At 40.1% G+C, this 26,587-nt stretch overlaps 1 protein-coding gene across 1 annotated transcript in view; it reads left to right on the forward strand.

The window, feature by feature from the left end:
* The window catches only part of SERPINE2 (serpin family E member 2), an 82,240-nt gene that overhangs the window by 30,002 nt on the left and 25,651 nt on the right, over positions 1-26,587 (forward strand). The window contains exons 2-3 of the mRNA XM_036758217.1: positions 18,675-18,954; positions 25,184-25,411. Coding sequence (XP_036614112.1) covers positions 18,696-18,954; positions 25,184-25,411 — 487 coding nt within the window. The 5' untranslated portion in view covers positions 18,675-18,695. The remainder of the gene's footprint in view (positions 1-18,674; positions 18,955-25,183; positions 25,412-26,587) is intronic.

Below are 26,587 nucleotides of genomic sequence, written 5' to 3' on the forward strand. Positions count from 1 at the left end.
GGGAAAGGACCTAGATAGATATATCAACATTTATAGCAGCTTCTTGTGACTTAGAAGTGGAAACAAAGGTGGTACTCATTTGTCAGTCAAGAAAAACTTATGAAGCACCTACTATGTGCCAGGCACAGTGCTAAGCACTGCAGATACATTAGCTGGGTAATGGCTGAACAAAATGTAGTATGTGAATGTGATGGAAATTTATTGTACTCTGAGAAATGATGAAAGGAACAGTTTCAGAGAAACCTGGGAAAACGTGCTCGAACAAAAGCAGAGTAAAGGAAAAATACTTTGGACAATAGCAGCAACATTGTAAAGACAGTTTTGAAAGATTTAAGAACTCTGAGCAGGGGAATTGATTAATCAGGACTCCAGGGGACTCAAGATCATGCCAGAGGGGTGATAGATTCCGGCTAGAGGATGAGCCTCACATCTTCAGACATTGGTTTGTTTAGCTTGACTAGGTTTATTACAAGGGTTTGGGGTTTTTTGTTTTCATCCAATGGGGTGGGGAGGGGATTAGCAGGGCCTGTGGAAGTGTTGCCAAAAAAATGAAAGAAAATGTTGGAGCAGCTTAAAGAAAATGTACAAAAGACAGGGAAGTTCGGAAGGAAACATACTAGCAAGAAAGCTTTGAAAGTAGCCTTTTGAATTTGTTACACACTTTTTTTAAAAAAGTGATACATATATAATAGAGATTTGTAGTTTTATGTACAATCATCTTTTTTGCATATTGGGCTTATTTTTTTTCAGGTTAAAGGACCGAATCACAAAATTTTAAAGACTGTTGTGGCATTTTTGTGTGGTAAATGGGATGGGAGAGGAGAAAGACTAAAAGCAGGGAGACTAATTAGAAGAGTGTTGTAATAGCCCAGGAAAGAGGGGATGAAGGCCAAATTTAGGGTGGTAGACATGTGAGGAAAGTGAAGGGGACAGATCCATGTGAATGATTTTGTAAAGGTAGAATCACTAAGGCTTGGCAACTGGTGGGATGGGGGATGGGGTTAGGGAGAAGGAAGAGTTGGCAGTTACTTTGAGTTTGGGAACATGGGTAACCAAATTGCTTGTAGTAACCTTTAAGAGAGATAAAGAGCTTTTGAAGACTAGTGGGGGTTTTAAAAATTAAATTATATTTTATTTCCAGCTCTGCTTCTTCTCCCTCCTCCCTCTTCCCTGCCCTACTGGGAAAAGCAAGAAAAATGAAACTGATTACAAACATGTATAACGAAGAAAAACAAATTCCCGTATTGGCCATTTTTTAAAAAGTATCTCCATCTGTACTCTCAATCCATCATGTCTCTAACAGGAGGTGGGTAGCAGGGTGGCATATTTCATCATGAGTTCTCTGCAATTGTGACTTGTCATTGCTGATCAGAATTCCTAGGTCTTTCAAGGTGATTTGTCTATACGGTATTTGTATCAATTTGTACGGCTTTGTATCAATTGTTCTCCTGGTTCTAAGGAGCAGTGGTTTTAGTGGGTAACTGATAATGAATTCCAGTTTGGATGTGTTAAGTTTGAGGTGCCTGTTGATCTTCTGAGTAGAGATTTCCCATTGGCAGTTAGTTGTATATGTTGCTATTATTGGAATCGGGACCTGTCAAGGAGCGAGGTGTACATAGTGTTTTCCTAGGTAGACGTCTCTTACTAAGAGTTTCAAGGTTCTCCTTTGCTTCACTGATATCTATGCAAGCTACATTTGCTAATGTTTCTACAGTAAAACAGACACGATAAAAAGCATTGTTTTAAAAGTCACTTAACGTTAAAAGACTCAGGTCATCAATTTGCAATGTGAACGTTTCTGATTAGTTCAGTCTTCAGGCAAACAGTATTGAATTAGAAGTGCAGAACAGCATAACATGAGGATTGGCTTGCATGCTTTTTAGGTTTGGGAATGCAGATTGAATTTTCTCTTGGGAGCTTTAACTCATGTGTTACACCTGTGATATTTTCAATTAGCTGAAGAAATGCAATGGAATGCCCAACCTGGATGGATTTTTACAGTTGGGCATAGCTCTGAGAACACAATTGACTATTTCATATGGGAAATTTACATAATGACTCATGGGCCTTTGGGGGCTTTAATCACAGAAATATTGTTGCAGCATAGCCGATAAAGCTAAGAGGTGCATAATAATTCTCTTTGTGTTAGCCCCAAGATTAAAATAGCATTAAGGTAGTTATTTTGCATTTCATTCTTGGGGGTTTTCATGTGAAAGAAAAGAGTGCTGAGGGAATCAGTACAAGACTTTCCTTCTACATGGATGTGTGAGCAGATTTCTAGAGTACAATGGGAATTTAAAAAATAGCCTGACTTTTCTTTCTTAGCGCATGTTGTCTTCACTTAGGAACAAACTCCACTGATATGGAACCCATTAGCTTCCTGTGGAAGCCACTTTGTTCCTTCCATTAAGAGAGGAAGGGAATAAACATTTATATAGCATCTATTATGTGCCAGGCACTGTGCTAAGTACCTTTACAAATATGTGTGTGTCTGTCTGTCTGTCTATCTGTCTGTCTGTCTATGTATCCTTACAATAACCCTAAGGTAAAAGCTATTTAATATCTCCGCTTTCCAGTGCAGGAAACTGAGGCAAACAGAAGCTAAGTGACTTGCCCAAAGTCACATACAGTGAGAGTCTGAGGTTGGATTTGAACTCAGGGCTTCTGACCCCGATGCTCTATCATAATTTTATTCTGAGAAAGGGTCCATAGACTTCACCAGTGTCAGAGGGATCTGGGACACAAAACATGTTAAGAACCATCCTCCTCCTGCAAAGAAATGCTTTGTCTTATTCCGATGCAGAGCTCTTTCTTTCTGCCAACAAATTTGCTAAGTTTTCCCTTATCATCCTAAAAGCAAAACACATACAAAAACCCTTCTCTTAACTTTAAGTTGTCAACTCATCGGTCTCCTCTTCCCTCCCAGCTCCCTTACTGCTAGACTTCTTTTTAAGTTTTTATTGGTATCTTTTGATTTTATATCATCTTCATTTCCAAATATATTCTTTCCCTGGCTCCCCCTCCCCCAACACCACCCCCGAGTATGATTTCAGCTCCACACCCAGGTTGCTTCCCATGTTACCTCCCTGTTCAATAAGCTCCCAATAAATTTTCCCTCTTGCTTAGAATGTTCTCCCTCCTAACCTGCCTTTTGGTTTCCTAGTCTTCCTTCAAGACTCCAATCAAATCCCACCTTTGGAAGGACGCCTTTCATATCCCTCCAGTGATTTATAAATGCTTGTTGGCTCATGCACTGATTGTGGACTGGCCTGGGGACCCAACTATCATTTCTACTGGAAAATGTATTTTGAGTTCCAAACAACCCTGACAAACAGACTTTTGGAAGACAACCAGCTTGTTAATTGGGAACAGCCTATATGTGACACTGATACATAATTTCCAAAATTAACATTGTAAATTGAAAGAAGTTGACATTAGAAGGAAAACTGCTTCATCATTTGGGATGTTTAATCCTTCCCTTCCCCATTTTCTTTTTCTTTCTTTTTTTTGGGGGGGGGCAGGGCAGTTGGGGTTAAGTGATTTGCCCAAGGTCACACAGCTAGTACATGTGGCAAGTGTCTGAGGCTACATTTGAACTCAGGTCCTCCTGACTCTAGGGCCGGTGCTCTACTCACTGCTCCACCTAGCTGCTCCCCCTCCCCATTTTAAATGTGTTTTTTTAATACTTTAAAAAAAATCTTCAGGGAGACCTAAATGATATCTTGAAAAGAGCCCCCAAAATGGAGTGAGAGGGCCTGTACTCACTAGATATGTTCCAATGGTTAACTCCCCACATTTGTAAATTTCTAAACTCTCTTCTAGGTACTTCCCATCTATGATCTCAAATATTACTTTATATTTTTTGATAGACTCACCTTCCCTGTTTTTTCCCTAGAGTTGCCTCAGAATGTTTTACTTCTCAACCATTAGTTCTCAGTATTTACTAAGAATAATACTAACCTAGCCTCAAAGCCCTCTTATTTGGGGGCTCACTTGACCCTCTCTGAGTATCAGGATAGTATAGAAAGAAATTCCTTCTGTTGCCTAAGCTTGGCAGTCCTGGAAAATAACAGAAAAGGAAATACCTGGAAGCTGGTATATTGACCACTGTTAGCGCAGTAAATCAAACTTTCAGACTCCAGCAGAGAAAACTGCAAGGCTTTCCTTAACCCGGTCACCCAAGGGCTTTTTGTTCAGGTTGCCAGCAGCAGCCATGCTGGATTACATTCCAACAGATAGCCTCCAGGGACAAGGAAGCCAGTGAGCCAATCTCTCCCCAAGGGTGTTTAACCCAGATGTGGAAAAGCTAATAAAGTCCTGTACTGTACCACTGAGTCTTTCCAATAGCAAAATAGCAAAGGAATAAAAATAGAGGTTATTTAGTCAACTTTTGGCACACAACTCAAAAAGTAACACTAGTTAATAGAAAGAAAGTTGGGTTTAGGGGTTTTTTGGGGAGAGAGAAAAAAGCAATGGTTTAAAGAATCAGAACCATTTAAATATTCTATAATTATGGAATATTTTTCTGGGGTGTTTGCTAATGCAAGTTTTAAAAGCTAAACTCCCAGGTCCTCCATAGCTTTTCTTTCCCCATTCATATATAAAATTAAATAGGACTAGTGTTCAAGATTATGTTCTAGTTGAGAAACAAAGTGGGAGATAGGACAGCCTTGGAGTCAAGAAGAAACCCAGGTTTGAATGTTTTCTCTCCCACATTATATGTGCATGACTTTGGTCTGGTCCCTTAACTTCTCATTTGTTTATCTCATCAGCCAGAAAAATGGAATAGTCTAAAGTGTCCCAGATTTGAAGTGACAAACTGTTCAAGTAGGGCCCAATTTGTGCAAATAACGAATCTCATGAGGAGGTGGCATTATCGAATTCACACTGCATATTTCCTTTGATCTAGAACTAATTACCCCATTTTACATAATTCTAGCTTCAGAAAGTATAAACGTGAAAACATGTGGCCATTTCAAAGTATTATTTATCCACACTAATGGGGAGTTGACTGTATGCACCCTGGGCTACCCTCTTTAAGATTCTGTTATAGGTAAGTTGCTGATGTGTATTGGCTGAGAGTGGTTTTTTTATACTGGGAATTCTCTACAATGGTAAAATAACAGGGGGTAGACCAAAAGAAAAATTCAGGGTTCTAGGATTCAGAGCTCCTTATTTTGTGTAGTCAGCATGGTAGTGTGGACGTAGAGGTTAGCTTTGGCTTGAGGAAGACCTAGGTTAGAGTCCAGCCTCTGACCGTACTTGCCTTTATAATCCCGAGAAAGGTAGCTAACTCCTCAGTACTGCCAGCCAAGTCTCCGGACGATGCCTGAGTTGTTGGTCTGTGCCTGTGAAGGGGGTTGTCATACCAGGAGTTCCTCCATAGCATTGATGTCACAGGTATCGACCAAAAGCAGACCTGTACATGAGAAAAATGAGGCCAGAAAAATTTGTGTCGTGTAGCTATTAAGGAGCAGAGCTGGGATGCACCCCAGGTCCTCAGGGGCTAAATCCAGGGCACTCCCAGCTTCTGGTGACACTGAGAGGACAGGGGTGGGGAACCTGTGGCTTCCAGGCCACATGTAGTCCTCTAGGTCCTCAAGTGTGGCTCTTTGACTGAATCTAACTTCATAGAATAAATCCCCTTAATAAAAGGATTTGTTCTGTAAAATTTGGACTCAGTCAAAAGGCTGTACCCAAGGACCTAGAAGGCCCCATGTGACCTTGAGGCCATAGGTTCCCCACCCCTGCATTAGGATATGACAGTATGTGAGAGTTATTTTTTTAATGGAATTTTGGAAGACCAAGTTTTCTGCCCTTAACCATTTTAAAACAAACCATTGAATGAGAACCCCCATTGTATTAGGGTAAATTCAGTTCTATTCAGATCACAATCCCAATATGTTTACTGGGTTGCCCCTCCTGATCTTCTTAGTGTCCTCATGCTACCATAATCAGAATTGAGGGATAGCTGCCAGAAAAACCTTGAAATCAGATTAGTCTTAATAGTCTCCTGTCTCATTTTTGTTCTTGGACAGACATTTGCTGTAATGAGCAGATTGCTCGTCATGATTAGGCCCCAACCAAGAATCATCTTTGCCATAAAAGATGGTGGCAAGAATCAGCAATGCATAGAAAGTCAGAATAAGAAGGACATTAATGGGGCAGTTAGGTGGCACAGTGAGTAGAGCACCGGCCCTGGAGTCAGGAGGACCTGAGTTCAAATGTAGCTTCAGACACTTGACACATGTACTAGCTGTGTGACCTTGGGGGAGTCACTTAACCCCAATTGCCCTGCCAAAAACCAAAAAACAAACAGACAAACAAAAAAAGGACATTAGCAATAGTCTGGTTCAGCCGCTTTGCTTGGTAGAAAAGGAAAATGAAGCCTAGAAAGGTTTAATGATTTCCCTAATGTGTGGTGAGCTTAGATCCAGACCCAGATATTCTGATCCCAAGTCCTTTGTTCATTCCATTATTTCAAGAAAAGTCAGTAAAATGCTGATATATGCTTCTGGAGACCCAACTCTTTTTTTTTTTAAAATCCTATCAGGTTTCTGTTTCATTTGGTTAAGACATAAGTGGACTTTCAATTAGTTGTTGCTGTTTGTCCTTCACTTTCAAAGAGGACCATGACATCAGGAAGATGATGCCATGACTTGTAAGTGAATTGGATTTAAGTGAGGAAGGGCTATGCAAGGTCACCAGCCTCACTTTCTCCTCCAGAGCCAGCAGGGTCCAGTGGCAAGATATAGATCAGGATGACAGGAGATGGCCCCCAGACTTTAATTGGAGATTCAGTGGAGAAGAGATGTTGGGTGTACCGTTCTTCTTGCCTGAGTGTTGCTTCCTAGCCTTTTTCACCCATGACTAAAATCTGTAGTGCTAAGAGTTCTTCCCTGATTTAAACTCCGGTCCTAATCTTAACACTGTCTTGGAGGCAGAGGTGATACCCTCCCAACTGAGGAAAAGTAACCCTGTAACCAGTCTCAGAACACAGTGACCTCACACTGACCATCCATCAGCTCTTCTTCTCAGGCAAAAACAAGCGCCCTATCAGTACTCCACCAGAACCGCCTTGTGGGATAATTGAACAAATGCAGCCCAAGGTGATAGTCAAGTCCTGATTCAGAGAACCCACCTGCTGTGATGTGTGTTTTATTTCTGAGCTGACTCTCCATACTGAGAAAAGTATGGGTTTCAGCTTTCAGTTTTGCTTAAGCAAACATGTAGCTTGGATTGAATCGTTTTAGAGGATATCCAGCAAGTACAGCAGTGGTGAGAATGACTTGGGGATGGAAACAGCTGGAACGGGGACACTTTACATTCTCTTTCCCTACATAATTGACATGACAAATCCACTCCCTTCATACAGGCACTATCAGGTTTCATTCCATTAAAAAAAATGTCAGCTGACGTGGTGGGGGGTTGGGGGGACATGCCAACAGGAAGCCATTGCTTGTTAGCTAAGCAAAATTTTCTCCCCTGTTTCTTTTCCTACAGAGAATCTGAACTGTTTTTTTTAATAGATTAGTTTCACTGAACATTCAAAAGTCCCATCTGCCTGCTGAGGGGAGAGAGAGCCGCTGTTTTATCTACCCCTGTGACTCAGCACAATGTCCTATCACTCCCAGGATGTGCCACAGGAAGCTTGGTTTAATAAATATAACTTAGCAACATAGGCAGAATTTTTCTCTGCTAGGTTTTTATTGAACTCTAAAAAGATGATGCTTTGGTCAGACAGGCTGCTCTTCCAAGTGCCATTAAGACAAACTTTCAGGGGTCGGAAAAGTAATGCCCTCCAATTTTCCCAGCAACCACACAGAATATTTATTAAGAGTTTATCATAAGATGGGAGGGAAAGTCATTGTGAGGAATTGTCGAAAGAATCAGGGAAAGTGCCAGTTTCTCTGACAAGAAAGATATACCACTGAGGGTTCATCAAGTCAAACCATGCTTTCCTTCGCTTTAGAAAGCCTATAGGATCATTGATTTTGAGCAACAGGAGACCTTGGAGGTCATTCAGGCAAACTCTTTTATTTTACAGATGAGAAAATGGAGACCCAGGGAAATTAAGTGACTGGCTCGGCATTGCACAATTAAGCAACATGGCTGGGATTGGATTCAAGGCCTTGTGACTCCCAGTTAGCACCTTTTCCACTTTTCCTGGAGGTCTACTGGATTTGGGTTCATCGGACCTGGGTTCAAATACCGAGTCTGCTACTTACTGTCATTGCGATCTTGGACAAATCACTTAGTCTCTCAGGGCCTGTTTCCCTATCTATAAAATGAAGGCATCTCTAAAGTTACATCCAGGTTTCAGTCTACAATCCAATGACTTGCTTAATGTCAAATAAGTAACTATGGTTCACATTTATGTCACTTTAAGGTTTACAAAATACTTTACATGCATCATCATTTAATCTTCACTACAATCCTGTCCTCTATTATACTATCTATCATTAGACTCATTTTACTGGTAGGGTCGAATGGTTTTGTAATGTACCTAGTATCACAGAGTTGATAAATGGAAAAGCAGGCATTTGAACCCAGCACCTATGATTCCAACCCAACGCCATTTCTTTTTCTTAAAATGCAATTTTATTTTATCTTCAGGTCCAAGTTCTCTTACTCCTACTTCATACCTTCCTTCTTCCACATTGAGAAAGTACCACCACCCACTAAAAAAAAAAAAGCCTAGTGCAGACAAACATGTATAATGAAGCAAAACAAATTCCTGCATTAGCCATGTCCAAAAGAGAAAGTCTCAGTCTTTTCTCGGAATCTGTAATCTCTCTATGTAGAGATTGGCTGTAGCACGTGGCCTCATGAGGTCTCTGGAATTGGGTTTGGTCTTTGCAGCCCCGTCTGCTATACCTCAGCAGTGCCATTCCCATTGTGGAGTGTGAACATCCAAAATATAAACGACTCTCAGAATTGGTGTTGTTATGTGTCTGTTTCTTATGATCACCCGTGGTCATATACTTACAGTATTGCATGACAGTGTGAGGGGAAATGGAGTTTTTGGCCAACATCAAATTATGTGTGTGTGTGTGTGTGTGTGTGTGTGTATGTGTGTATGTTGTTTTAACAGACCTCTTTCCTCCATATGAGGATTTATTCTCATAACCGTAGCTAATCTAATGGCTTTTTCTCTTCTACTTGTTTGAAGATGTTTGGAGGAAGGACAACCCTCAATATATGAATTGGTAGTTAGTAGTTATGATAATAGTTGGTGTTGTTCAGGCATTTCCATAACCCTCCGTATGGGGTTTTCTTGGTGAGGATACTGGAGTGGTTTGCCATTTCCTTCTCCAGTGGATTAAGGTAAACAGAAGTTAAGTGACTTGCCCAGGGCCACGTAGTCTGTAAATGAGGCCAGATTTCAATTCAGGTCTTCCTGACTCCAGATCCAGCGCTGTATCCACTGAACCACTTAGCAACATCCAATAATAATAATAATAGCTAGCATTCGTATAGCGCCTATTGTGTACCAGGTACTATGCTAAGCACTTTACAAATATTATTGCATTTAATCCCCTCAACAACCCTGGGAGGTAGGTAGTCTTATTATCCCCTCTTTTTGCAGTTGAAAAAACTGAGGCAAAGATAGGCTAAATGATAATTGATGCTCCTCCTGTCGATAGTCATAACAGATACAGAAGGATATCACCAAAACCATTTGTTTTTTACACAGAATTTTTACATAGCTACCCTGTGCGTCAGATTGCCTTGAAGTAACTCTCAGTTTAGTGGTGAGACTGCTGGATTCGGGAAATCTGGATTCAAATCCATGCTTTGGATGATCACCAGTTAAATGATTATGGGCAGGTCACGGAAGCTCTCTGAGCCTTAATTTTTTTTTTCATCTAATAAAATGAAGATATTTTTTATACTCCCTACCTCACAGGCTTGTTGGAAGGAAAGTGCTTCACAGACCTTAAATTGATGATGAGTGTGTGTTGTTATTGAATAGGTTGATATCTGCATTAGAGGAGAGCTTTCCCAGTGTGAGAAACTCACAGATTGTTGATGTATAGATTGAATAGTTTCCCCTCCCCCCAAAAAATCCATTGTTCTACTGAAATACTCTATTAGTTTATCTATAAGCATTTATTAAATACCTACTACATGCCAGGCACTGCACCAGGCTTTGGGGATACATGTATGAAGAATGAAACAATCCTAATTTACAGGCCTCTTACATTCTGACACTTGATATGAGCTGAGTGAACGTCAGTCCATCAACAACCATTTGTTAATCTCTTTCCACCTGTGAAGAAGTTAGACTTGTACCCCCCAGCACCATTGTCAAACTTTGAAAAACGCAGTGGGATCTTCTACCCTTTCCTGATAAAAACTTTGTACTTTATTTTTGTTGCTGTTTTGAGAACCTGTGATTTAAACATTATGTCAGTCTCCATGGCTTCCCTTGTCCCTTTCGACCCTGTCCCATCAGATAGTCTAGAACCCGCAAGCTACCGTGAAATATCTACCGTGTACCCCAAGCAGAATATAAACTCCTTGAAGGCAACTCTTTGGAGGCTTTTGGGGTCTGCCTTTGCATGCTCGAACCCTGGCAGAGTGTCTGTCACATTGTAAGTTCTTAGTAAACGTTTGTCGAATTTAAAATACCAACCACCAGCAACAGCCTTCTGACTCAACAGTTGCTTCATTGAATTGTAAAACATGCAAGCAAGAAGTGAACTTGAAGACTATCCAATCCAGGACCCTCATCGGTAATCAGAAAAGTATTTGAGATTTCTAGAGTGCTTTCCATACATTCTTCTCTGAGCCTCACCACAGCTCTGTAACATAGCTAATTTAAGCACCATTATTCCTATTTACAGAGAAGGTGATGGGTCCAAGGTTTAATCAGTAAGAGAGCGGGGGCAACAGCCCAAGGGTTAGAATTCAGGATTGTGTTTGTATCGGCCTAATTTTCTTCAGGCTTCCAGAACAGTAACACCTTTCTGTTCAGCCATCAAAGTCACACGCCCTTCTCATACAGTACTAACAATCCAAACAGTAGTACTAACAGATTAGTCAACCAAAAAGAGATGAGGATGCTGTTTCAGCTTGATTGCTTGGCCTTTCACATTCCCCCATCAGTTTTGCCATAGCTTTTGAAGACAATGGGCTGATTTCAACACAGTTTGGTTCACACCCAAACAGTGTCAAGGTACACTTTAAGCTTATTTCGTAGCTGTCTACGATCTTGAATCAGTGGAGAAAGATACAATTTTCAAACGCATACATCTTTTATCAGTCAAGATAAATAAAATTTGGTACATTTGGATCCAGCGCTATCTAGTGGAGAGAGGAAGCCCTGGATTCAGATCCGTCCTCAGACATGTATTAGGTGTGTGATGCTGGGAAAGTCACTTGGAATCTCTGTTTCCATTTCCTTATCTAGATTTAGAGTGGGGATCATAATAGCCTTTACCTCACTGGGTTGTTGTGAGGATCAAGTGCAAGACTTAAAGTGATATGTAGATGCTGGATATCATCATCATCATCATCATCATCATTACTGCTATTATTATTACATGGCTAGTGATTAGAGAGGCAGGTGGATTTCATTCCTATGCAATCACAAAACATGAGATTCTTGGTCATTAATAAGATTAGCAATTTTCTAATAGCTAATTTTCTAAATTAGTAATACTGATTTTGCAAATATAGCTTATTTTCTGTGTTCTCCTTATAGCTGGTCAGGGCATAAGTCCTTAGATTAATAGAATTTTAAGTGCTGGAATGGACTTGGAGGCCAATTCCTTCCTTTAACTCAGGGCTTCTTAACCCTTTTGTGGACCCCTTTGGCAGTTTGGTGAAGCCTATAGACTCCTCAGAATAACGTTTTTAAATGCATAAAATAAAATGCTTAAGATTATAAAGGAAAGCCATTCTTTTGAAATACAGTGATCAGAATTACTAGAAGCAAAACAGACTCACAGACACCAACCTCTGCTTCAATAACTGACAAAACTGAAACCCATGGAAAGAGAATGACCTGTCCAAGGACACATAGCTAAATTAGTTGAATGCCTGAGATTCGAAGCAGTGCTCCTGCATCGTATAACAAGCAGCTAAAGAGTCGCTGCCAAGCAGTTCCTGGAATGGTCAAAGTCCTGGGGCTGTTCTTTATTTTAGAAGAGAAGTGTAACAGGAAGACCCTGGAGAAACTTCCATCAGCCACATTCCCAGATGGCAACCAAAAAAGAGCCCCAAGTCTAGGTCCAGAATGTGCCACAATTCCTGGAGTATCCCCAGCATCCCTCCTGACAAAGAGCATTAAAGGGAAAATGTCAGAGAAAAGCCTTTTACCCAGATGCCTCTGCAAGGCTAGTTAGAAATCCTAGTTTTTCAAAACTGGACATCCAAAATACTCCTGCTTTTCAGCCCAATTTAAGGAAGGGGGATATTCTTGCTGGGAAGTCTCACTGTGCAATCTAGTCACATGAATTCTGTGACTATAAGAAAGGTACAGAGATGCTCATCAGATCTCTGAATCAGAGAGTGGTGGTCCAACAAAAAACTACAGAAGTCAGGAAGGGGAGCCGTTTGCACAGGCAAGATAACAAATTTGTTCTTAAGCATGTCACCTCAGAGATGATGATGAGATCTATCCAGCCAACATTTCATCCCAGTTTAGGTGTCTTCAGGCACCATGCTTTTTACACATAGATACTTTATAGATATTTATGATTGAAATGAAAGTGTCTGGTGAGCCACAGGAGAGATGGGATTAGAGCTTAAGCCAAGCCACAGTCATCTGTGGAGAAGTGATTAGTTGAATTAATGAGAGAAGAGAAGAATTGTGTCTCCTCTTTCTGACCTCCCCAAGACACCATAGTTAGATCTGCCATGGGTGTGTGATGCCTGTATAAGTAAATGCAGCTTCATGGTTTTCGTTCGCATGCCTTCCAAGGTACCCTTATCTTAATCTAAATCCCACTTAAGCACAACTTTCATTCATACATAAAGCAAGCTTTCATTTATACACAAATATATTTCTCCACCCTGGAAAATATGTAGTGCTTGGGGAGAATGAAACCAAGCATTTTGAAATATCTGAATTACTCTTTGGAGAAATAGATTTTTAGATGTGTTATGACTTCCCTGGGAGAAAAGCCTAAATTTGAATACATTTTTACAGTTATGAAAAACATGATTCAAGAAATGAAAACAGTAAAACTAATTGAGGCCACTCGTATTGAAATTTCCCAACGTGTTTGGGCAACACCCTTATTCTTTCTCCCACACTTAACATTTTGAGTGTTATTTTGCCTTTAAAAACAAACTGACTGCTGAAGCTAAACCTCCATCCTGCAAGATTCCAGGGGCTGATTTTCGTCCAACATTTAATTTCATGTAAGGAACTTCCTGCTTTAGAAAGAACAGTTGACATAAACCAGAATGCTGTGAAATCAGAATGACCAAGTCTGGCCCCAAGGAAGACTTGACAAACTGTACCTCTCTCCCTTCCTTGCAGATATAGAAGACTGTGGGTCTGGAATATTATTATACATGCCATCAGATACAGTTGATGTTTTCGTTCTTTTTGCTCAACTCCCTTTATTTATTTATTTTTTTTTTTTTTACATCTTTGCTACAAGGAATAGCTCACTGATTGGGGGCGGGGGCGGGGCACGATGTAGTCTGAAATGAATGTGATGTAAAAAACATCAATAAAGCATAGCCTGCTTATATTAGAGTTAATAATTCAATACCTAGAATTTTGGGGGCCTAAGAGAAATTCTTAAACTTTATACCTAGCTTAAAAAATAGTAACTCTAGAGAGAACTATAAATGTTGCTCACTTACATGGGAATAGGTGAGGTTAGGACATGGGATAATTTGACTTACAGAGTCACAGCCAAGTAGGAGAAATTGCCAGTTTCCTCCTAGAGAACACTGTTCAAATTTTCACTAATTCTGAGACCTCCTAGGTTTGCCATAAGGTCAGTAGTACCTTGAATAGATTCTTCTCCAAGGCTATCCACACCCATAGCTGAGAGACCACTAAGGTGGCAGTCTCTCTTTTTGGCAATAAAAACTGGTGAGTTTTTTTTTCAACTCCCAGCAGAACTCCTAAATCAAACAGTGATTCAGTTAAATAAGGTGGTTATTTATGTAAGTCACTATCCTGCTGACTATCAGGTAGTAGAAATCCAAGCTTCAGAGGAGGCTGGAATATAACTCTTCTCTGAGTTCCTGATGTTCAGGACATTGTAGTTGTTTTGAGGCTGTGCAGTTGGGTTTCCACTGAGTTCACATCAATGTAATCTGCTATGGAGGCTGATCAGAGGACAGGGGATAACCATGGCATATGTGGGAACTTGGATACTTTATAATTTTTATATACAATTATGAAGGATACTGTTAAGGAAACAGACTATGGTTCCTTGAAGGGAAACAGTAGAATAGGATAAAGCCAATGTGAGTAGAGACACAGGTACTCAGACCAATGAAGATGATGGCCAGGGAACTGCATCACAACATTGTAAGGATCGTTTTTTTTTAAAAGTATAACCAAGTGTCTTTAAGTAGAATAAAATGTAACTATAGCTTCTTCATAGTAGACCTCTGGGATCTTTTACACTGAAAAGGAGATAAAATTTCTAGTTTTGAGAAGTTAACACAGTTTCTACAGCAAGTATTTGGAAACTCTCAAATTCCAGATATTATTTTTTCCTGGTTTACTTTAGCATAATAATATTAAAAGTAATCTTATGAGCCAAAGCAAAATTAGGTCATGCTGGCCATGGAAAAGACCCAGAGAAACAAAGTATGTAGGTCACCTTGAAGTTTTGAATTTAGAAAGCGTTGGCTTACAGAGTTATTTTACAGTTACATCCATGGGAAGATACATGAAATATTGATTATTAAACAGAAAACAAATTCTACATGGCATTTGTAAGAAAATAAGGATGAATGACTTCAGATGACAAGCCCCCTAGTAGTTATGGCTAATAGCCATGTAACTTAGAAAATTTGCAGACTCTGTTTCTGTTTATACTTCTGTTCTCAGCCTAATAGTTTATTTTACTGTCTTTACTCTGGGCTTTAATGTACCAAAAGTAAACAATTTGTTTTAGCAAAGAAATAAACATAAGTACAATTCATTTCTTAGCCTGGCTCAAGAACACCATTTTGATGTACCGGTATACCCTAATGAAGATAGACGTGACTAGTAAACAGACAGTCAGCTTCAGAACATAAGATTTAATACAAGTTCTTGTTGGCAAATTTGTAAACTATATTTCAGCCAAGACATGTCATTTAACTTAAGCTGAAGTTTAAAACAAGTCTTCTAAGGGATAGATGCAATATTGTAATCAAAGCAAACTTACGACCAATTTAACCTGGTAGGGTTATTGGGTATAATTGGTAAACAGCTCATATGATTACTATGATTATATAACTTAAGTCAACCATTTGGGGCTTTAGAGGAAGGTATTTCTGGGAGTAACTGGCTGATAGCTGTAGGTTTCTACTAATACCTAGGAGTAAGAACAAGACAGACTTCGGTGGTCTTGGAATATGTTTGGCTTTGGATGGACATTCACTGTTAATTTAAGAAATATTGTTAAAAAGTCAAATGGACCCAAGGCAATGTGATCTGTTTCTCATTCCTGAGGGGCAAAAATTAGGGATAACATCAGGCTTTCAATAGAAAGCTTATGAGTGGGAGGGGAGGATCACAGTGGCCAAATTCACCATCCTAATGAGGGAAAGAGGTCTTGGGAAGAGAGTAGGAGTTGACACCATACATAAGAGCTGCTAGGAGGCACAGTGGATAGAACAGTGGGTATGGAGTCAGGAAGACTCATCTCCTTGAGTTCAAATCCAGCCTCAGACATTTACTAGCTATGTGACCCTGGGCAAGTCACTTAACTCTGCCTCAGTTTCCTCATCTGTAAAATGAGTCGGAGAAGAAAATGGTAAACCACTCCAGTGTCTTTGCTCAGAAAACCCCAAATGGGGTCACAAAGAGTGGGACACAAGTGAAATACAACTGAAACTCCTGTAGATATAATAGCCTTAGTGATCTTTCTTAAGAAAGTGTTCTTGAATAAGAAAACCATCTCCTTTAGGGATCAGGAAAAATTGATGCTGAAACACTGACAACCTATTAGCGATTCACTTATGTTAACTGGCAATAAAAGAGTTGGGGGAGGGGAAGGTTAATTTTTCATACTTTTCTGTGAATTGTCCATCAGCTTTCCTAATACTTGTTTGAGATACCAGAGGAACAGAAGAAAGTGTGTGAAAATCGGAGGAATAATAATTATGGAGAACAGATGTGGTGACCTTAATTAGGAAATGTGGTCTGCTTTGGCAGTGTTCATTAAAAGTAGGCTTTCATTTCTTTAAACCAAGACTGTAAAATTTGGATACTGTTTGGTCTGTGGGACATTGTGATGGGAGAGGGCAAGACTCCTACATGAGGGCTTCAGAGTAATGGTGGGCATCCAGACAGTAGCTTGAGTTTGCTGGGTATATCTACCTCAGGGAAGACAGAGGGGCCAGGAAGAAGAAAAGACAGAAGGAAGATGGGAGGGAACCCAAAAGGTGAACTTTTCCAGTTCAGTGCAGAATTTTTCCTGGGGCTGACCCTGTTTTCTGCTCTTTCATTCCTCCCGAAGGACAGGTTGGATAAATAAAAGGTCTCTATCCCTCAAAACAGACAGGATTTAACTTTTATCATGTCGCTCCTTCCACCCTCTCCTTGATTTGCACCTTACTTTGCTTTACCACTAAATAGCCTTGCTAGGAGTGAGTGGAGGGGAAGGCTCATAATCCCCATAATTTTAAGTGCTTGGTCCTTTTATGGTGTACCATGCATACAATTTAACAGAAATTGTATACTCCATGGAGGAAAAAAGAATCATGCTTTTCATTCATTCACTTCATTCAATAAACATGTATTAAGAGCCTTCTATATGCCAGGCACTGTGTGTTTGTTTAAAGTAGTGTTTCCGGTTAAGGCCTTTATTAAATGGAAGATATATTTGGATGCATTTCTACAAATACAGCCATGCTTCACAGCAAAAAAAAAAAAAAGTGGAGGAGACAAGTTCTGCTTAATGGTGGTGGGGGAGCTTATTTTAAATGGAGTTAGAGTAGGTGAACAGAAGTGTAAACAGAAGCATTCTTCATCAATTTGTTTAATGCTCTTCCTTGATATACTGTAGGTATTAAATGTGGCCTTCAGGTATAACATCTGTACACTCCCTTTATGACTATTTCAGCAGGTGTATGAATGGATTAAAATACTTGGTGAATCTTTCTCCCATCCATTCCTACCGCTCCCTCCCTCTACCCTTTTTTTTTAACAGAGGTAGAATATCATGGGTATAGAACACAGCAATATAATGTCAGACTTTTTCAATATGTTGCTTAGCTTTGTGAAACTGTTTTTCCCCTTATACTTTGTTAAAATAATAACTAGCATTTACATAGTACTTCAAGGTTTGTAAGTGCTTTACAAGTGTTATCTCTTTTGATCCTAACAGCAATAGGAGGTAGGTGTTATTATCTCCACTTTACAAATGACAGTGACTGGCCCAAGGTCACGTAGCTGGTAAGTATCTGAGATCAAATTTGAACTCAGGTTTTCCCAACTCCAGGTGCAGCACTCTATCCACTGTTCCACCTAGCTGTTACAAGGCATGGCCCTCTGGGAGGGAAAGGCCAGAGATACTTGAAGAAATGTATAAAAACAAATGATATCAATACTTATTTATTTTAAAAGAATATTTAACTAATACTTATATGGAATTGTAAGGTTTGCAAAGCACTTTATATTCCACATTATTTCCTTTGATTCTCATAATATCCCTATGAGGTAGGTGTTGTTATTATCCCCATTATATAGAGGAAATTGATTTGCCCAGGGTCACACAGATAGTAGGTGTCTGAGTTGGGATTTGAGCACAAGTCTTTCTAACTTGAAGCCCCGTGTTTATCAGCTATGATAAGCTGCCTTTTCGTGGCTGGTAAATATCTGGCTAGCTAGGCCCAGATTTGGTATGTTGCTGGTGAAGCAACTTAAACCCTAAATTATGGATGAGTTTACATCTGCTGAAGTTTTATTAAATCCTTCTGTGTCATGTAACCTTAAAAGATTTTTCTCTCCTCCCTTCCTCCTGCCTTCTCCCTTCTCTTCACTCCTTCCTTTCCCTCAATTCTAAAACTTTATTATTGGGCTAAAAAAAAGTACCAAAGAAAAATTATTTGAGAATTTTGTTGCTTTAAAGATTTGAGAGATACATGCTTCTCTCCTGATTCTAAGGGAGAGAATATAGAAAGGGGAGGCTAGATTGGGGAAGGGGAGTTTTAGAACTGTGATCTCATCAGTGTCAGAAACTCCCAGCATGGACAATACCTTCCTCAATGATGATTGGTCTGTAGCTTAACATCTTAGAGCCATCGGTCACTGAGCAGTTAAGTGACTTGCCCAAGATTGTAGAGCTGAGTGTCAGTCATTGCCTCTGATTTCTTAAGAGATGTCCAGCAATTTCTGTTGTATTTAATTTCAGTTCTCCTTAATTATTCTTCAGTTTTTAATGGATAACATGTAGTAAAAAGATCGATACCTACCTGAGAAGACAATATACTCCTCGTGACTGCGTAGTAAATATATCTTAATTTTCCTTAATCTGCAGGTTATCCTTCAAGAAGGAGCCATGTCTTGGCAAATTGCACTTCTCCTTTTCAGCACGGTGACTTTGACATCAGCCTACTCCCATCTTGATCCTTTCTCTCTTGAGGAACTTGGCTCCGACACTGGAATTCAAGTTTTCAATCAAATAGTCAAATCTCGACCTCGAGAGAATATCATCATTTCTCCCCATGGGATTGCATCAATCCTAGGAATGCTTCAGCTTGGAGCTGATGGCAAGACTAAGAAGCAGCTGACGACAGTGATGAGATATGGTGTCAATGGTGAGTCTTCTCTCATTACTGAGATATCTGTCTTTTACAGGATGGCCTCTTTCTTCCTCGGGATACATCAAGGGTTATTGGGGGAAATCATTGATTCCTAGAGCCACAGAGTGTTAGAATGAGTTGAAATATCATCAGCTCTGGAGCTGAAGGACATGCGTTTGAATTCCACCTTTGATTACTACCTGTATAACCTTGAGCAGAAGTCACTTGATTACCAAAGGACTCAGTAATCTCATCTGTAAAATGAGGAAGCTGGCCTGGATGAGCTCCTTTCCAGCTCTAAATCTATGATCATGTGATCTGGTTCAATGCCCCATTTTACACAGAAGAATGCTCTGCCCGTAGGAATCCAAGTGGCTGCCCCAGATGATGTAGTTAGAGGCAGAGCTGATACCAGACCCTCGGGCTGTCTAGTTCCCAAAGCAGCATTATTTCCATTACACAGTACAGTCCTGGGATAAGCAGGCTGTTCACTAAATGTGCTTAAAAAAAATAGTGCTATAGTGAAAGCATAGCCTGATCATAGTATGATATATTTATTTAGGGCTGGAAAGGAGTTCTGAAAAGTGATCAAGTCTAAGTCTTTTATTTGACAAATGAGGAAATCTTGTCGCATTTTACTGATGAGGATACTTGAGGAAAGTGAATTCCTTAAGGTAAGACGAATAATATGGTAAGGTCAGGACTAAAACCTAGTTCATGTGACTCAAAATCCAACTCTCTTTCCATTATACACCATGATGCCACTAGGTGGAAAGAGTTAGGGGCTGGAAGTCAGGAGACCTTGGTGGTCCTAGGATGACTGCTAACTAGCAATGTAGCTTTGGGCAAGTTGTTTTTGATCTTTCTCTCCCTCCCTGTTCTCATTACCTACACACACACACACACACACACACACACACACACACACACACACACACGCACACGCACACGCACACGCATGCGTGCACTTGTGTGTGTGTGTGTGTGTGTGTGTGTGTGTGTGTGTAAGTTGACACTACTTGTTTTTTGCCTCTTTCTTCACCAATGTGGAAATGAATCAAGAGAAACAATATCTTGTCTGAAACAAGGGCAAGGCAACCTGGCAATCAGGACTTTGCCTCAGGGCGCTGAACTTCCTTGGGAGCTGGCTGTGCTTGGAATCCTTCAGTAGAAGCAGTTGAGCTTAGCGCCTCACTAGCAAGAATAATTAGCTAAAATAGGCAGCTCCCAGATGACAGCTCTTTCCCCTCCCCACTGTGCCCCAGGTGAGCTCCCACCAGGCCCCGCTCCAGTGACCACCCCAAACACAGACTTACTGATGACATCTGCCCGAAGAGGCTAATGTCCTACTGTCTCTTTCTTTCCTCCTAAGGCAGTTTGTCGGGATCTTACCCCAGCAACTGAATTTATCTTCTAAAGTTGACTGGAGGGATCCTTTCATGCTGCTTATGTGAGGTTAATTTGGGGCCCAAAATTGCTAATTATGGCTCTGAGCTAGAGGAAGTGATTAAAATAAAGATTGACAGTCCAGAATTTCCTCTACTGTGTAAACTGATGTTGCTTAGATGGGTCAGTGCCATGCTAGTTGGCTTACTCTGAGGTCTGGAATGTCCCTTTGGGTCATAAAGGGAGGTGTGGTACAATATAGAGGGCCCTGGTTTTGGAGTCCCACACATCTAGTATTGTCTCTTGCTACTTGTATGACTTTGGGGAAATCACTTAACTTCTTTGGACCTCAGTTTCCTCAGCAATAAAATAAAAGGCTGGAATAGATGACCTTTAAGGATCCTGCTAGCTTTAAATCTGTGATCCTTTGTAATAAGGACAGTAGTTTGTAATCTGCCACCTTTCAGGGAAGGAGGTTGTTTTTACTGGGTTCTTTACTTAAGAAAGGTCTTTACTTAAGGTCTGTGGACTTTGAAAAATATATATTTTGATAATTGAATTTCAGTATAGTTGATCTCCTTTGTACTCCTATATTTTTATTTTATGCATGTAAAAATATAATTCTGAGAAGGGGCTTCATGAGACTGTCAAAAGGGTCTACGTCATAAAAAAAGATTCGGAACCCCTTTTAGAAGAGCCCAGCCTAAGAGGAGAATATTAAATTATTAGACCATAAACTTCTTAAGTTCAGGGAATATCTTTTCTATTAATTGCATATAGTGCTTAGCATAGCACCTGCAACATAGTAGGTAATTCTTGTTTGTCCTTCTTTCTCAAAGAGGACCAATGACATCAAGAGGGTGAGGTCTTGACTTCCAAGTGAATTGGATTTAAGTGAGGCAGGGCTATGCAAAGTCATCAGCCTCACGCTCTCCTCCAGAGTCATTAGAGTCCAGTGCAAGACATAGATCAGAATGACTGGTGATGGCACTTAATAAATATTTATGAATTGGAATGTAAATGTTAGTTGAGAGGACTCTATGGTTTAAAAGCCACAATGACTCTATGGAGCAGTCAGTATAAGTGTTATGTCCATTTTAGAGATGAGGAAATGAGATGCAGAAATTTATGATTTTCCCAGAGCTACTCAGCTCAAAGGGTCAGAGCCAAGACCAGATGTTATGACTCAAGCTCACTACACCTCCCACTTGTTAGCTAATCTGATAAAGTTTTGGGTGGGACTGATTCTGAGATCAAATTCAGGAAGAAGGGGTTGAGGGAAGGAGGAAGACTAAGAAAGATTAAGGTCTGGTTCCAGGGGACTCTAGTATTGAGCCAAGATTCGTGGATAGACTTCTGTACATTTGTAACTTTTCCTTTTGTTGTTTTGACCCCTGTATGCCTTCTTATGGTGCTTGACAGTGAACGCGCAGACAAAAAAGAAGCCACCTAAGAGAACTAAAAGGTATTTTCACAGGATAAAGAAGGCAAAAGTGAGAATTAAATGAGATGATGAATGTCAAGAACTTTGTAAATCTCTACGCACTATGCAAGTGCCATTTATGATAAATAGGTAGGCAGAGGTCTATTTTATCCCACCATAGGCAAGGCTGGGGTGGTGTGCCCAGTTTCCAAGCAGAGAGGTGGCATCCAGAAGCTAGAAAGGGGAACCAGTAAGCTAATCCCCAGAGCTGGGTAGGGGGGAGAAAACATGGGGTCACTGCAACTCCCCAGGCCTGCTAGGTCTTGCTTGCCTGTGTCATCAGCTCTCTGTGCGGGATTAAGGAGGTATTTCTGGACTCCATTGCATCATGCAAGGCCTCTTCTTGTGGACTTTTTCTTCAGAACAATTATATTCTCTCTAAAAACACTGGCTGTGATATTTATTATTTCACAGTTAAGTCAATTGCCTTCAAAAGATGATAAAGACTGGTACTCTTTTATAGGGCAAGCCCACACTTGTAGACCCTATAAAAATAGTACTTGTTTTTTAAAAAAAATCCACACATAAATCCAACCAATGGTACTTTCAAAAAACGCTGATGGTCTTAGCCTTTTGATGAGTTATCCCTGCACCTAATTCCTCCTCTCTGGCCCTCTCTTCATCTGTTCAGAACAACACAGAGCAAAAAGAATAGCAATAGTATTGAAATCTCAGACTAAACTGTACAAGAGTCAATCAGGGGAAAAAAAGGACAACTAATGATCAGGTACATCCTCAGCTTTCATGCCCCTTAGGACAAAATGGTTGTGTTGTCTCTGTGGAGCAGGAGCTGAGATAGGGTTGATTTGTTGAGCAGTAAAAATGAGAAAACAGTGTAGTGTGCAGTGGAAAGACTGGAGGATCTGGGATCAAAACCTGCCTCTGTTAATCACCACCTGGGTGACCAGGGCAAGTCACTTAGCCTCACTATGCCTTGTGTTGGTGTTGTTCAGTTGTTTCAGTTGTGTCGTACTCTTTGTGACCCCATTTGGGATTTTGTTGGCAAAGATACTGGAGTGGTTTGACATTTCCTTCTCCAGATCATTTTACAGATGAGGAAACTGAGGCAAACAGGATTAAGTGACTTGCCCAAGGTCACACATCTAGTCAGTGTCTGAGGCTAGATTTGAACTCAGGAAGGTAGTCTTCTGGACTCCAGGCCTGGCACTCTATCCACTGTGCCACCTAGCAGCCTCCAGGCATCAATTTACTCCTCTGCAAAATGAAGGAATAGAACTTCCTGGCCCCTAAAGTCCCTTCTAGCTCATCATCCATGATCCTTATATATTTTTATGTATGTGTATATGTATTTATTTATTTATATATACTATATATTTATATGTAGTATATGTAATTATACATTTCTATTATATACTTATATATTCATATATATGTTTCTATATATATGGCATTTTTCTTAGGTCTATGACTTCATCTACGTTAAGGGAATCTTAGTGAGGAAACCCTCTTCACCAATGCAGATCCGCACTTACCTTATTAGTCTTGCCTAGGGGCATCGATTTTTTTTTTCTTCTTAAATTTGGCCAGGTAAGCCCTAAAGTGTCATATGAAAGGCAGCTGCTGTGTAGTAGGTAGAGAACTGACCTCAAAGTCAGGAAGACCTGATATTAATTTGAGTAACAAGGGGAATCTCCAGAATAACTGTAAGGTCTGTGCGTCTTACCTAAACCTAGTGTCTCCTCCATCACCTAGCAGAGTGGATGTTTTGTCAAAGGCAAACAATGTGCCCGATGTTCGATGTTGACCTTGCTATATTGAGAGAGTCATTTTTTGAAGAAAACTGAAATAAACAGGAGAAAGCTAAGAGCTTCTCTCCTTATTGGCCAAATAGTTTCCTGGTGTCTTGTCATCTTGTTTCACATTTAAGTATTTCCGAGACTGTGATTTTTGTCTGGGTGGTGGTTCCTTCTGTGATAGAGCTCAGAACTTCTCCGTGCCTGAGTAAACAACCTTGTCAGTTGCCAGGCTGAAGAAATCCATCACCCAGTGGCCAAGCCTTTGAGGACAAGCCTTTCCACATGCAGTTCGTCCAATCTTTAGATGACAGTCTTTTGCCGGACTAAAGTTTTTCCAGCTTCAGAACATTCAGTAACAGCAATAACGGCCAGCATCTCTATAACACGTTAAGGTTTGCAAAAGACTGTACGTTATTTTAGCTCAGTTGGTCCAGCAGCAGCTATTAAACGCCTCCTGTGCCAAACATGGTGTCGGATGCTGAAGATACATAGACAAAGGTAAAATAGCCTCTCCCTCAAGGAGCTTACATTCTGTCCAGAGCACACTCTACTATTTTGAAAACCCTCTTATAGAGCTGATGACACAAACCAGCAAGAGTTAGCACGCCCTGGGAGTTGCAATGGCCTTGCATTTTTTTCTTCCTATCAGCAAGCCCCAGAGGTCCCCTCCACACCATGATGATGCATTGGACACCTCGAGTGGAGGCCTCTCATTGTTAACCGTTTTAGAACCCAGTAGGACATATACTAACATACAATAAAGTTCCCTTGAGGCAGTGTTGTATAGTGGAATGAACACTGATCACTGATGGATTCAAATACTGGCTCTGACACTTACTACCTATGTGTTTCTGAGCTTCAGTTTTTTCATTTGTAAAATAAAAGGGATGGACTCTGAGGTCCCTTCCAGCTCTAAATCTATGAACATGTTTCTTCAAATATCTTTAGAATCATAGACTCATAGAAGCATGGATTGCCATAACTGCTAACTTCAAGGTCAGTCAAGGACACAAGAAACATTGGGATTCCTTGGCTAAAAAGTAGTGTCAAAGAGTGTGAAAACAACAAAAAAAAATCAAGTTGATTCCCTTAGTGTATGAGAACCAAGGGGGACCTTCGAGCCCATCTCCCCTCATCATGTGAGAATGCACCACCTCGACAAGAGTTGAGGATGAAGCAACACATTCTCACATGCCTCCATAGTTGAGTTGCTTGTGAGTAGGGATCCGTTTTGAATCAGGATATTAGCACATTTGGCCTTGAGCCTGTAATTAGAGTTACAGTCTACAGGAAAAAAAGCTCTTGATTGTGAAGGTGATGTTGGTGCATTGAAGATGTCAGAGCCATTTCTTTCTTATACTGATAAATGTATATGCCTTGTGGCTCTACCTTTGCTGTCAACTAATTTTAAAGTCCCAACACTTCCTGGAATGTTATCTGGCTTCCATTTTTAAGAGAGTTCACTCTCATGGACAACTAAGAAGATAGAAGAATTGGGCCTCCTGCTGCCCAAACATCTGATTTAGAACGTCCTCATTCCCCATAAGTTACCAGACAGAGGTCTCCTTTTTTATTCTCTTTGTAATTAATTTGCTGCGTTCTCCCATCTCTCCCACAGGTTTCGGTAAAGTTTTGAAGAAGATCAACAAGGCCATCGTCTCCAAGAAGAATAAAGACATTGTCACGGTAGCTAACGCTATGTTTGCAAAGAACGGCTTTAAAATGGAAGTGCCTTTTGTTACAAGGAACAAAGATGTGTTTCAGTGTGAGGTCCGGAATTTGAACTTTGAAGCTAAAGCCTCTGCTGCTGATGCCATCAATCTCTGGGTTAAAAATGAAACTAGAGGTGAGTATTTGCAGCACCCTGAAAAATACTTGGGGTGTCGCAGAATGGATGAATAGTGAGATACTAAGATAGATTCTGAACATCTAAATGGATTGTCCTACTTACCCCTCAGTAAGGGAAAACCTCATTCATCCAGATCCTGCTAATTTGGAATTTACAGTCATTTGAACAGCCATTTATATTTATAGACAGCTGCCCCAAATCTTCTCTTTTTCTTACTAAACGTCCTCAGTTCCTTCAGCTGATCCCCATATGACTTGGTTTCCAGTTCTTTCAGCCTCTACTGGGCATGTCCTAATTTTCAAAGCCCTTCCTAAACACCTAGAACTGAGCATTAGTATTCCATATGTGGTCTAATGAGCATCAAATACAGTGTGTCTATAACTTCCCTTGTTCTAGACACTGTTTCTATTCGTGTAACCTAAAACTAAATTGGCTTTGGTTAACATTCTGTTGACTCGTGAGCTTCCAGTCAACTAAGGTGCTCAGAAGAGGTAGAACAGATGGATTTCTTCAGAGAAACAGTTGTCTAATCATTTCTCCTTTGTACTATACTTGTACAATTCGTTTATTTATTTTTTTATTATTTTACATTTTTTAAATTTTAAATTTTTTAATAAATTTATTTTGCAATTCATTTTCTAAAAACTGAAGCATTAAATTCTTATTAGAGTCATGCTATCATTCTTACCTTGTTTATCACTTTGGATCCCCATTTTACTATGTAACTGATTAAGCCGTCCCTGCCAAATTCAGTTATTCAGTTCAAATCAGCAAACGTTTATTAAACACCGACTATGTTCACGGCACTGTTTGAAGTACTAGAGATACTAAAAAAAGGCAAAAAGAAAACAAAACCAAAAAAACATTTCCTGCCCTCAGTTTACAGTCTAATGAAGGAGACCACATGCAAACAAATACAGACATAGCAGGCTACATACAAGATAAATAGGAAATAATTTAATTAATTAGATAGAAAATAATTAAAAGAGGGAAAGCACCAAAGTTAAGAGAAGGGAAATTAAAGGAAGGCTTCTTGTAGAAGGTGGGATTTTAGTTGAGATTTCAAGGAAGCCATCTGCAAGATTGATGAGCATTTTTGTCAGAGAACTGGATTCAGAAATAAATAGCATGGCTAACACAATAAGCAAAAGACAGCTTCCACCATGGACCTCA

Source organism: Trichosurus vulpecula, chromosome 4, assembly GCF_011100635.1.
Source record: "Trichosurus vulpecula isolate mTriVul1 chromosome 4, mTriVul1.pri, whole genome shotgun sequence".
Taxonomy (NCBI): domain Eukaryota; kingdom Metazoa; phylum Chordata; class Mammalia; order Diprotodontia; family Phalangeridae; genus Trichosurus; species Trichosurus vulpecula.